Source organism: Drosophila subpulchrella, chromosome 2R (genome assembly GCF_014743375.2).
Source record: "Drosophila subpulchrella strain 33 F10 #4 breed RU33 chromosome 2R, RU_Dsub_v1.1 Primary Assembly, whole genome shotgun sequence".
Taxonomy (NCBI): Eukaryota; Metazoa; Arthropoda; class Insecta; order Diptera; family Drosophilidae; genus Drosophila; species Drosophila subpulchrella.
Genome location: NC_050611.1, coordinates 1,587,378 through 1,600,018, shown reverse-complemented (window position 1 = coordinate 1,600,018; position 12,641 = coordinate 1,587,378). Strand labels below are relative to the sequence as shown.

Here is a 12,641-nt window from a genome sequence, read left to right as displayed (position 1 = left end):
TACATCCAAGGGGAAGCCAAAGTTTGCAAACAATTACACCTGCGTATCCTTCGCGCTATCCTTATCCCGAACACAATCTAATTAACTGTCATTGTGTTAAAAAGACGCCAAACTGGCAACCGAAAACTCGCGTCCCCGCCCCTTTTCTGTGGCCTGCCAGTTGAACAATGACAGCCGCCCACTTCCCCGCCCCCTTCGCAGTAGTTTGCGTGTCAAGTTGGCTCCTTCCAGCCCCTGCCCCCGACCCGCCCCTCATTCCCGGTCACGTCATCCGCTGCGCTAATACTAATGCGTTAGCAATAACAAAGGTTGCACATGCTCGCTCCACCAACACCCAAAGTTGCCGAGTTGTTGGCAACTAATCAATAGAGCAAAATTTACGTTTAATTAAAAATGTCTGCGTGTGTAAACCGGGGCAGGTGGCGAGTAAGAATCAGATGGGAGAGCCTATGCCCGATGGGTCTAGGTATCGTGACATTAGCCGAACTGTCAGTATGATAATTGCCTAGCTTAATGTGCAATTAGTCTTTAGATGGAAAACAAGGTGCATTTTTAGTTTGAAAAAACGTCAGAAAATATTGGAAAATACAAAGAAAGGTTTTAAATTCTTATAGAGAACTCCCTAGTGTTTTAAAATCCCTTAAAACATTGCCTAAAAGTATGCTGCAAATCTGTATTGGGTTAACAAAATATTGTTGCATACTTTTAGACACCCATTTAAGTGATTTCAAGCCGTAGTAACTTCAGTGGCAGTTTAGTTACTTTGTAGGGTATATATTTGAGCTTTACCGTATGCTAAACGTTACGAAAGCCACAGAATCTTCTCAGATTGACCATCCTCGGGAGGTGAACCCTTTCATCTCCAATTCACACGAGCCATTATAATTTATCGGCATTGAAATACTTTACATAAGGCCCTACCCCACTTTCTAATGATTCCCCCTGTCTACCCCAACCATTTCGAAGATGAGTCCGAACGATGCCGAATGTAATTAGAAATCCTCAGCAAACACACATATGTAAAGCGCTGCTCCTTCGTCCTGCGAGTATCTATGTGTATCTGTAAGTGTGTGTGTAAATAGGAGGGGGGTGGGTGAGTTCTGCTGCTGCAGTTGGCTTGATGTGCAAAATGAAGACATTTGAATTTGCGGTTCGGGCTTGAGCACCGTAGGCTATAGATTTTCTTACGACACACGCTCGCACATGCAGGTGTTGGGGTGGGGGTTGTATGGGCATGGGGGTTATATAATGCACCCACCCACCCACACACACACACCCACCCACCATCACCTGCTTTTGGCCTTTGTCTGCCCGCTGGCCATGCAAGTGGGTGGCTGGGCGCCATCTCAATATAAACTGCCTTCAACATTTAATTAGTGTGTTTTCGCACACAAGGCCCAGACGTCTGAGTGTGTGTGTGTGAGTATGCAAATGGCGATGGGCGCAACTGTACATGCTCACATGCTCTCTTCTCTCTCGCTCGCTCTCTTCGAAGACATTGACGTTTCGTTGGTTATGCAAATTCCATGCCAACACCTTTTCGGCCAAAGACTAAGACAAACTTAAGTGGGCGAGGGGCGGGGCATTCCATAAGCCACCTCCCTCCCCACCCACACACACACATGGCTGTCAGACACACACACACACATGCACAATTGCCTTTTATAATTAATTTTACAGTTAAGTGTATTTCAAGAAAGTTAAATTTACGTAAATTCGAAAATTTTGAAAGGCCATTGCCTTGCCCACAACCCACACACACACACACAGCCCCAAGGGTTAAGGTCCTGCGAGCAATAAGGAGTGAGTGAGAGGGTAGGAGAGGGATGTGTGTGTGTCTGTGAGACGGCTCTGCGGCTTGTGTCTGAGACATTTGACTGCTTTTTGGGCTAAGCCCTCCCCCTACCAACTCCCAATCTCCACTCCTTGGCCGACACAAATTTTATTGAAATTGCCAGGACTCAGTGCACACTGTACAGGCTGGACGAGGCAACACTTACATTATGCAATCTAATTATGTCTTGAGCTCTCAGAGTGTGTGTCTGCGGGCAGGACAAAATGGCGTCTTAGCTCATAAGTTTGGGTTAGCCGGGCCAAGAGCAACTTGGCCGGGACAAAGTTATCGGACAAGTGCAAGACTCAACTGGCAGAAGTAAGAGAATAACTACATTATAATAGGGACATTTTATAGTGATTCTTTAAAGGTTTGCGAGCGAATATTTTAAATAAAACTCAAGAATAATATCATTCAAATTTTCAGAATATGTAGAATTTAGGATAGGACACTGTCATTAGTGCTTTGAAATCACCTTTAGGTGTCCAAAAGTATGCAGCAATATATTTTAAACTGAAAAGTATATTTAACTTTCATTCAGAAGTCCTTTTTCTTATTCACTGCATTCTTTTAGACACCTAAAATGACATTTAAAGGTAATTTCAAATGCCTACTGAAATGTGTGGCATCCCGAAAAATAAAAAACACCACATTTTAAATGACTTCAATAAAAGCTTCAGGAACAAATGAATAAAACACTATATTAGGCAAAATCAATTTTGTTTAAAAAGGTCTTATAAATTCTTTTCTAAAACATAAAATTCTCAGGTGATTTGAAAACCATCACTATGAATAAATCATTATTTGGGCACGAAATCATGCTTTAAAGCAGTTTATTTAAAGACATCTATATAAAGCCAATTTTTAAGTTTTGGCAATACAAGAAATCAAAATAACTACGTGAAAACAAACGGAAAATACAAATCTTAATATGGTCGAATTTAAGCTCCTATCTCTCAGCCCTAAACAAAGACTTTAACACGCTCGAATTTCCAGCACAAACATTCCCATAACAAAGCCCCAAATAACCCAATCTGAGCTCCACAGCAATATCAACTCGCTGCTGGTCGAACGAATAGAAAATCAATTTCGTACCCCCGAAACGTCCTCATTAAATTGCTCGCTGTACGACTAATGAAATCATTAAAATTGTTTAAAAGCAAATTCTCGTTGGCCGAGCCGTAGGACAAACACACAAACACACAGGCGAGAGCATGCAAAATTTATGTGGCAACTAGAAACTATGTTTTGGCAACACGCACACAAACCCCCACACGAACACACACAGAGGCGGCAAAGGACATTGCCTTGAGTTAGGATCGGGGCCGAGGACGAGGACAGACAGCAAAAGTTGCCAGTTGAAGGCGGTGGCAAATCCTTAGCAGAGACACCCAGCCACCCCAGTGACCAGAGCCCCAACCTCCCGGAATCCCCCGCAAACCCACACCCCTTTTGGCCGCGTGCGCTACTTAAACCCTTGCCGAAAACTATCCGAGAAGGGTGGGGCGCAGTCGGGGTGGCCAGACATCGAAAACATGATTTTAGTGTTTTCGAATTTGAATTTTAAACAAGTCATAATATAATTTGGCTAAGCAGCAGCAGTCGCCGGCGCAAGCCCAACATCCTGATCCCCGGTCCACAGGCACTTGGGCCAAGTTTGTGTCCACTTGCCAGGCTTTAATCCGCCCGACTCTGCCCACTCTCCATGCCAATCCCCTTTGAACCCAACCCTTGCGCGACGGCCATGGAAAATTAGCCAAGGCCCTAGCTCATTTTCCAGCTTCTAGTTTTTCTTGCTGCGCCGAAATTGTGAAATTTAAATTAGATACAAAAGTATCTATGGCCCGAAGTCGGGTGCGAGTGTATGCGTGCCAACTATCCCACACGAAATATTGTAATTTTCTTGCAACTAAAGACGTAAACGGATATTAGCAGCAAATTAAGCCCTCCTAACCGTCCCGCTTTTCGCTGTCCTGAGCGTTTAGCTTAGTTCCCTAGTGATGGCAGAACTCCCTTATCGAATATGCTAATTTGGGATTGGTTAGGATTGAAAGAGGATTAATTTTCCAACGATTAGGCAAGCTGCGGAGAAGGCCCTTGATAAAAATAAGCTAAGAAGTTTTGGTTTTTGAGTTGATTTGAAACGGATTAGTGCAGGATCTTAAGCTACCATAGGATATGGTGTTTTATTAGGGTTAGAAACATTTTATTTTCTTGGTAAAACTTAAAAATATAAAGAAGAAAATAAAACATTGTCATCCTAAGGAGTTTGATTAGTATTTTATTTTTTCTTGTAAAAAATTAAAAATCTTTGTAATAATAATAAAAATGTTTATTGAAAATAAATCATATTATAAGACTTTTCTGTTTTTGTAGAAGTCATTCAAAAATAATGTATTTAAAAGCCGTATTGACCATTGTTTTCAAGTTTGACCTCCTTATTATTATTTTAAAGTAGGTAATTATAATGATATAGGGGGGAATCGATAGTTTTCAATGAGCTCTCCCATCTTCAGCTGTAATAAGTAAATTGAAACTGCTTGAGCCACAACAAGGGCAGCAGCATTTTCGATTCGGGTTGCTGCTGTCTTGGGCTTTGGTCTGCTAAAAGGGTCCAAGTATATAGTTTAAATCATACTCGTGTCGACGTCGACTTGGCTACATTTTAAATATGCTTCTTGGGGTTGGGATCGTGGGGTCGTGTGGGTTTGAGGAGGTTGTGGAGGTGGGCGTATAAGTTGAGGGGTCGGCTCAGTGTGTGGGCGGGCATTTGTGGGGCGTTGTTATCGTCAACTTGGCTGGCAAGCATTCTCCATTCTAATTTCTAATTATTTCTCAGTGTGTGTGTGCCGGGGTGTAGTCGTCTGACCAGATGGGTGGGTGTGGGCTGTGGGCTGGATCCTGCCCCGCCACATCCGTCCGTATGTCTATCCGTCCGTCCGACTGTCTGTCTATGCGAATTAATTAAGTGTTTTCGTGCGCGGGCAAATCCTTTTGCGGTTCAGAAACTTTTGAGGTCTTTCCAGCCAAGGCGAATCAGTGGGCCAGTGGGCGGGGGGAAAATCAATTATAAATTAAACATTTATTAAAGAAAGCGCACACATTGCCCCTGGGGCAACGCAACCGCTTTCTAGATATCCCCGTACCCCACGGTCCCCAGTTCTAGCCTGCCTATGCAAATCAGCTGCGGCATAAATAATGCGACATCATTATTTAGGCAGAGGTAGGCGAACAACACGAATCCCCTTTTCGGATCCAGCCAGAACATTTCTGTCGTCAGTCAGCGATCCATCAATTATGTCTGCAGCTGGGGAGATTCGACGTCTTCGGAGCCGGGCTTTGTCTCATTTCGATTGTCTTCGGGAGAAGGCTCCTTCCGCTCCCCTTTTGATTATGCACATGCATTTCGGCTCGTACATCAAACTCGAACTCGAATAAATGTGACGGCCTGCCTGCATTCAAAATAAAAAAGAGTGGAACGAAGGGAGAGAGATCCAAAAAGCAACAGCCAGGGGAATATGCTGATAGATGCCGGGTATAACTGATTTGTGTGTACCCGTATATATCTGAATTGGTAATTTGCTATAAAGCGACTTTAATATGGCACGCAGTTGTCCGCCGACTCCGCGCCCCCTCTTCGGGACACTTTGCATACTCATCCACAGTTGGGCAAACGTTTTCAATTTACATGGCTAAGTAGCAGCGAGCCGGGTTTTTTAAAAAAACCAAAAAAAGTGGCAAACTTTTATTTCCAAGTAGGAAGCAAACTAAAAAATGCAAGACTGGCTTATAAAAAGCTGGCTTAAAAAGAAATAATTCAAATGGCTTAGCTGCTAATCAGAAAACTGGGTGGATCTAGGGGATTACCTTTATAGATACTCAATACATTATAAGCCCAATTTACTTTTGCCATAACGTAATAATGTTAAATATACAATATTTAATAAACTATTTAAAAGGCCTATCTGAAAAACGTAAACAAATAAAACCCTAAAATATGCGTTACGGTTTATTTCTAGTCGGAATTTCACACATGGCTGGAAAGATAAACTGGATTGGTTTTTGGAATATTTCAGATAACGGAACAAGATATACTGGGTGCTGGGGATGGGAGTCGCTCTGAAACCCTGCAATTAACCTCTGCTGCCGCCGCAGTTGCCCTTTCGGGGATTTCCCTCGTTCTTCTGGAGCTCGCGGATTAGGTCGCAGGCACTCGGAATCGCCAGGCAGTTGCACTCTATGCCGCGGGGCTTGCGAATCGCCGACTTGGAACACTCGGAGAAGGAGGGATACGGCGCCTTGACCTTGGTGCAGTCCGTGACCCGCCGCACAACGTGGCAGGACACCTTGTCCACGGCCTTGCAGCCCGGCATCTTGATCTTGGGGCAGAGGCCCTCGGCCACAGGACACACCTGCTCCGTGGGACACTTGACGTCGGCCACGAACTCCTTGCGCTTGCGCCGCGGGATGGGAGGACGGATGCCCGCCTCGAAGCAGCAGATCTTCTTGGGCTTTATCTGGATGGGCGGGCACTCCACCCAGGTGACCTGGTACTTGCGCTTGGCCTTGTCGGAGATCTTGTAGTAGCACTGGTCGTAGGGAGGGAATCGCTCTCGGCAGGGGTCGTCGCAGCAGTCGGGAGGCATCTTCACCAGGTGATGGAACTGGAAGCTGTCCTCCACCGGTGGCGGCTGCTTCACCTCGAAGCGGGGATCACCACAGCCCGTGAACTTGCCGCATCCCTTGCCGGAATCGCGATTGCATTTGGGCGATGGATTGTGGTCCTCGGCGTAAGAGCGCTGGCTAACCACTCCCGCGAAACGGTTTATTAATCGAGTTTGTCCCTTTGAAGTTACACTGCGCCACAGAGACATGATTGACTTGAGGCCGATTAAAGAACTGTTCGGAAATAAAATGGGTTCGCCGGGAATAAAAATGATGCCTAGCAACAACCGCGCGTTAAAAAACCAGCAATTCCGAAACCAAAAAACACCCCTCGGCTCTGTGAAATTACCTAACTAAAAATTTAAAACCGAACACACAATCAGCTCAACGGAGCCGATGTGAAATTTGGTAGAGGCCGAGAGGAACTGAGCTGAAACCCCATTGGACATAGCTATATAGCTTTGAAGTTCAGTTCAAGGCCTGCTTTTAAGATTTAAGACATGATTTATCTATGTAGAAGATTGGCACCGACAGGATGGTGTTTTGATATCGCTAGAAGTGACTAATTTCAATGAATATCATTTCAAATAAACGCATATAAAAACTTTATAGGTTTTCGTTGTCTTCCAACAAAGTAATCGGACTATTACACTTTTCACGCATTAAATATAAGATGATACAATTTAAAGACAACGCATTTTATCTATCGAAAAGCTTCGAATATTGTTACCTCCCTAACCATAGTACTTTTAGGAGCTTAATCGCTCTTTTCCCTTTTTATCGATTTGAGAGTATTTTTAAAAATAAAAAAAATAATCAATTTGGTTCCTAAGTGTTTTTATAAAAAATGATATTTTTCAATACAATAGAATAAGGCTTTAAATCTTTAAAGTTAAGAATGTAGCGCAGATACAGCTTTCCAACTCATTTGAGATTGTTAACATTCATCCAAAAATCGACATGAAGTTGGCTTTGCACGCCCACTCGAGACGTTTGATATGGCTCGTCAGTTAGTCTACACTCAGTCCTTGGCCTAACAAAACATTTTCTCGGCTTATTTTCGGCATTGTAAAACAAAATTTGGTTAAAAAGTTCAAAATGTTGCGAATGTTGCGTCAGAAGTGTCGTTCGCTCGTGGATCGCAGTCTGCCGTGCATAGAGTCTTTGGTGAATGCCTGTGCCGCGCTCAAGGGCGACTGGTCCAAGCCGAAGGGCCTAAGCCCCATCCAGACCTCTGGTGGCTCCAGTGTGCTGCGCCAGCACCTGGTGCGCCGCAACTACAGTAGTCAGTCGCAGGACGACGACTGCGGGGCGCCCAAGAAGTGCGAGACGGAGAAGGCGGCGGGCTCCAAGTCCTGCGGTCCTGCCCACTTCAAGGGCACCATCTGCGATGCGGCCAAGGGCGGCAGGCCCAAGAAGAAGGAGGCCAAGAAGGAGAAGAGCAACAAGGTGAAGACGCCGGCCCGACTAAAGTCCATGTGGTACATTCCCGGCTGCGAGTACGAGCCCAAGTGCGACGTGAACGTGCGCTACGACATCCGGCATTACCGCATCTCGGACAAGGAGGCCCGCCAGTACCAGGTGACGTGGAACGAGTGCCCCCGGCTGGTGATCAAACCCAAGAAGGTGTGCATCCACCAGAAGCATCCGCGTCCCAAGCCGTGCCGACGTCAGCGCAAGGCTACGGCGGCCACCGCCCGTCCCCCGATGCCCATGCTCAATCCCATGGAGTGCAGGAAGCCGGAGGACGCCTCGCCCTGTCCCCGCTGGGTCCTGCCCTGCTGCAAGCCCGGCCGCGTCCCGCCCAGCTGCCACCGCGTGCGGCGACCCACCGACTGCACGAAGCGCCCGGCGCCGTATCCCAGCTTCTCGGAGTGCCAGCGTGATGAGCTGACCAAGGGAGCGCCCATCGAATGCCTCTGCCTACGGATCCCTATGGCCTGCGAGATGTGGGCGGAGCTGAGGAGGAGGATCGCCCGCGGCAAGGGGGCGGTCCTCAAGTGCGGCGAGCTGTAGGCGGCGTCGAGAGTCCTGTCACACGACACCTGGCCACATTCGGGCCGTTACTCCAACCCAGTTATCACATCCAAGTTCCAGTTTTCTACAATAACCAAGCCGTTCTATCTTCACACTCTTTCGATCCACACATCCGAAATTCAAAATGCTGTCGAAACGCTGCGGGAAATTCCTGGGCTCAAGCCTAATGCCCCTCGCCATCCGATTGGCCAGTTGTGCCAACTCCAAGGGCGGCGGGTCGGACTCCAAGTGCAACTCCAAATCAAAGGGCAAGGGCAAGCCGGAGCCCAGCTGCAAGCGCTCCGCGAAAAAGAAGAACTGCTCCAAGATCCCAACCCCCTTTCCCAGTTACTCCGAGTGCAGGCGAAAGCCGACTGATTCGAAGCCCTCCAAGGAGTGCGATTGCTGGGACTTCGACAAGTGCTGACCCCCGACCCATTGATAGCCAAGCGGAGTTTCGCGGACGTCTTTTATGATTACGGACCTTCCCCAACTTTCACACCACAGACTGAAGACTCGATACACTCACACAAGACCGTTGGTGGCTCTGGGAGCCTAGGTGTATTGTCCATGTCGAACCTATAGCACTTATCTGGGCACCTATTTTGAAGCTTGATCCAACTAACCGACGTTGAAATTAAACAAGAATTTAACATGTTTTAGTCATTGACTTTTATTTGATGGGCAATTGGGTTTTGTACTGAGTGGGTGGCACTATTATCACGGCCTTTGTTAAAAATAATAGATGATTTTCTTTTTTTTCGCGCCCAACCGACCGAGGGTCGTTGCCGTGTGTCAGACGGCACGAATTCGCAAGATGATAGACGCGTAGAAATATAAAGACAGTTCGAGTCAGAACATAATATTCTGAAGGGTTCATGCAAGTCATTGTTAAAAATACAATTGTTTAATATTAGGGGAATTTAATTTCTTGTTAATCTGTATGGAACAGAAAAGTTCAGCTGGCAAACCAAGTCGGGCCTATCAATTTCACCTCGAATAAGGTTATAAATAAAGACTGTTCCAAGTATCGTTCTGCGGTTGGCTAGGGAAAGCTTTCGATTTTTCGGTAATTTTGTTAAAAACAGAAAAGAAAACAAATATATTTTTGAAAAAATGTTTTTGTTGCTAAAAAAATATATAAAATGTGTAAATTTATCAAATATGTAAAAAAACCGAATTTCAATGACTTAATCCCTCTTCAATAGAATTATATACCCAGCTGTGTTCAAAAATCAACCCGATCTAGTGAGCCTTGAATTTTCATCCTTCAACACGATTTTCCCAATACTTTCATTCTTAGCCTTGGTTTTAACATAAAACAATCTGTTTCGTTCCGGTCTATTATTTCCTTTATATTTATTTTCGCTTTTTTTTTGGGAAGTTGGTATTACAAAAATCTAAATTTAAGATTGATCAAAAATGAATTCGTCAAAAGTATTGGTGAGCAAAAGGATACTGGCCTTTGGATTTAGCAACCTCGTAAAGTGTCGTGGAATGTCGCGACTAGACGACCTTTACTACAAGCCGGGTTCGATGAAAGATCGCACCTTCAAGCGGACTTGGGCGGAACAGCAGGTGGAGCAGCCGGAAGTTGGGGAGCGCTTGGATGACACCAAATACAACCCAGGTCGCTGGACAGAGCGCGAGTATCAGGCCACCTGGCAGGAACCCGTTTATGAAGATCCCCAGGAAGAGGTAGAGGACTCCCGAAGCCAAAAGGAACCATCTCCTGCCCCTGTGCTACGGCGATCCTTCGATCCCAATAGGCGACTCCAGAGGATCGCCATTCCCGCCAGTCAGTTCATTTCGCAGTTCATCTCCACCCAAAGCAAGAACAAGAGGCGTTACATAGAAGCTGCCGGAGATCGAATGGCTTTCGATGGTTACCAACTGGCCTGAAATGCCTAGTCAAATGCTTGCTGATGACGAGGACACTCTTAAATTATTGTGGATTTAATGTACCCTGCTTCATTTGTTAACTGTTGAATTTTGGCTTCAATCTAAATAGTTACTTTCTGTTGTACAATATACGAAACAAAAAAGGATTAAAATGGCAACCCGAAAGTTTTTGTTTCTTGTTCCGCTCTTAATCGATTTCTTACTGTAAATATTCCGTAATTTCTTCATAAAAATTTTGGACGGCATGGTACTTAAATAGGCTCATGAACTGTATATATTTAGTAATTTAGTTAACTAAATTTTAGTTAGGCTGCTACACACAAAAAATTTATTTCGCTTAGTTTTTATACCCTTTCAGAGGTTATAGTGATTTCAGTCTGAAGGAGATTTTTCCGACCCCATAAAGTATATATATTCTTGATTAGCATTACTAGTCGATCTAGCCATACCTCCTTCCCATGGAGTCCATCCCTTCGAAACGGTTGGATTTTTAACATATGCGAAACTTCGATACCCACAGAGTATTCACCATCTACCATCCGAAAACAGCTGATCTGACTAATCTAAACAAACCAGTTGCTTCTGCGCCTTCCATTGTCGATTATTCCTTGTCATCATTGTTTACGTTTTCGTAGTGAACGTTTCAATTTGCACTGTCAAGAAGAAGAACTCAGAGTTGCACCGAAAAAACATAGCCTAACTATCGGAAAAAGAGTCCGTGAAATTTGGATGGGAAATGTTCGGAACGGCAAAAGTTCAACGGTTGGTAGATGGCGGATGGATCTCTGTGGGATCTGTCTGTCCGTTTCAACGCAAGCCAGTCTTTCAGTTTTAAGGCTATCGGGATGAAACCTTCCTAAAAGTCTTGTTTCTATTGCAGGTAGTATATAAGTCGGAACGAGACGAAATAGGAATGAATAAAGGAAAAATTTGTTTAATCTACAAAATTATTACCCTTGCGTTTTTTGACATATTAACTTCTACTCTTGGGATATCATTCTTTAATATTTTAAAATTTAGAATACAATTAAAATGATGAGAACTGTTCAAATGTTTTATGAAAATTCAAGCTCAATATTTTAGAAAAAGTATCATTATGAAATACTTATTAAGTTACATAAAAATAATCTTAGTCAGATAAGCTTTCAAAGTTTAGAGCTCATGAAAATCATATTTTCTAACCAAGCAATCTAAGCAATCCGAGAACTTTTCTTCGAAATCCGATAAAAGATCGGTATCACATTCCATAACGACGCTCACGATGAAAATTTCGCAGTGACCCACATTTTTTTATATTTTTTAATCCAAGACTAAATTATTTCAGTGTGTTCAACATCTTTGCAACTTAATTGAGTCTATACTTTGATTTCGGCTTCATTACATTAACATAATGCTGGCGAAGAAGACGCTTCTCCGAGCACCGGCCGCATTGAGGAGCGGAATAGCCTTAAGAGCTAACCAGGTGCGTGGCATGGAGACGCTTTACGATCCGCACGAAGATGGGGTGCCCCATATGCTCGGCCAGAGAAAGGATCTGAAGAAGAACCAGCCGAGGGACAAGACGAAGGTGCCGCTGAAGGACATCTGCTGGATTGCGATGCGGCGCTCGGAGTACAAGTGCCGCTCCGACCCCGAGTTCAATGTGCCGGCCTTCATCGACTCCCGCAAGAACTGCCTCGGTGATCCCTGTGCGAATTCCTATCCGCCGACGGACCTCACCCTCTACAAGCCTTCCGACAAGCTGAGCAAGAAGTACCAGCGCACCTGGTGCGAGTGCGAGCTGGAGGAGCGAAAGAGGAAGGCCGTCTGCCGCTGCCGTCCGCCGAACTTACCGCGGCGTCCGCGCCGAACGCCACCGCTCCAGGAGTCCAAGGTCTGCCCCGATGGCAACGAGAGCCTGGGGCTGGGGCTGTGCCGCCCGCCGCCGGTGGCAACCTCCTGCCCCCGGTTCAAGCTGCCCTTCTGCAAGCAGGCCAGCTCGGTCGGCTGCCGGCCAGGACGACCCCATGCCGGCTGCATTCGCCGCAGGACGAAGTACCCCAGCTTCTCAGAGTGCCAAACGGACCCACTGCCCGACGTCCCGCCCACCCACTGCTTCTGCATCAACCAGCCGCCCATGTGCGTGGTGTGGAACTACTACCGCATGAAGAAGTCCTAGTTGCCTAAGGACTTGCCTATTACCGTACATCAGTTTCGAATAAACAATAGAACAGAGATAAATTAG

At 45.5% G+C, this 12,641-nt stretch overlaps 5 protein-coding genes across 10 annotated transcripts in view; 3 read left to right on the top strand and 2 right to left on the bottom strand.

The window, feature by feature from the left end:
• LOC119551803 (alpha-protein kinase 1) overlaps positions 1-12,641 on the bottom strand; it is a 75,857-nt gene that overhangs the window by 21,148 nt on the left and 42,068 nt on the right. The window lies entirely within an intron of this gene.
• Positions 5,823-6,931, bottom strand: LOC119551812. The gene has a single exon (XM_037861373.1). The coding sequence runs from the start codon at positions 6,706-6,708 to the stop codon at positions 5,968-5,970; it is 741 nt and encodes a 246-aa protein (XP_037717301.1). The 5' UTR covers positions 6,709-6,931; the 3' UTR covers positions 5,823-5,967.
• Positions 7,508-9,177, top strand: LOC119551806. Its single transcript, XM_037861367.1, has one exon. The coding sequence runs from the start codon at positions 7,598-7,600 to the stop codon at positions 8,513-8,515; it is 918 nt and encodes a 305-aa protein (XP_037717295.1). The 5' UTR covers positions 7,508-7,597; the 3' UTR covers positions 8,516-9,177.
• On the top strand, positions 9,809-10,575 carry LOC119551815. The gene has a single exon (XM_037861375.1). The coding sequence runs from the start codon at positions 9,938-9,940 to the stop codon at positions 10,415-10,417; it is 480 nt and encodes a 159-aa protein (XP_037717303.1). The 5' UTR covers positions 9,809-9,937; the 3' UTR covers positions 10,418-10,575.
• LOC119551811 lies at positions 11,643-12,631 on the top strand. Its single transcript, XM_037861372.1, has one exon. It carries the CDS (start codon positions 11,808-11,810, stop codon positions 12,573-12,575), a length of 768 nt encoding a protein of 255 aa, XP_037717300.1. The 5' UTR covers positions 11,643-11,807; the 3' UTR covers positions 12,576-12,631.

Bases quoted from the DNA above. Each gene is read 5' to 3' on its own strand.
- LOC119551806 (XM_037861367.1), top strand. From the start codon at position 7,598: ATGTTGCGAATGTTGCGTCAGAAGTGTCGTTCGCTCGTGGATCGCAGT.
- LOC119551815 (XM_037861375.1), top strand. From the start codon at position 9,938: ATGAATTCGTCAAAAGTATTGGTGAGCAAAAGGATACTGGCCTTTGGA.
- LOC119551811 (XM_037861372.1), top strand. From the start codon at position 11,808: ATGCTGGCGAAGAAGACGCTTCTCCGAGCACCGGCCGCATTGAGGAGC.
- LOC119551812 (XM_037861373.1), bottom strand. From the start codon at position 6,708: ATGTCTCTGTGGCGCAGTGTAACTTCAAAGGGACAAACTCGATTAATA.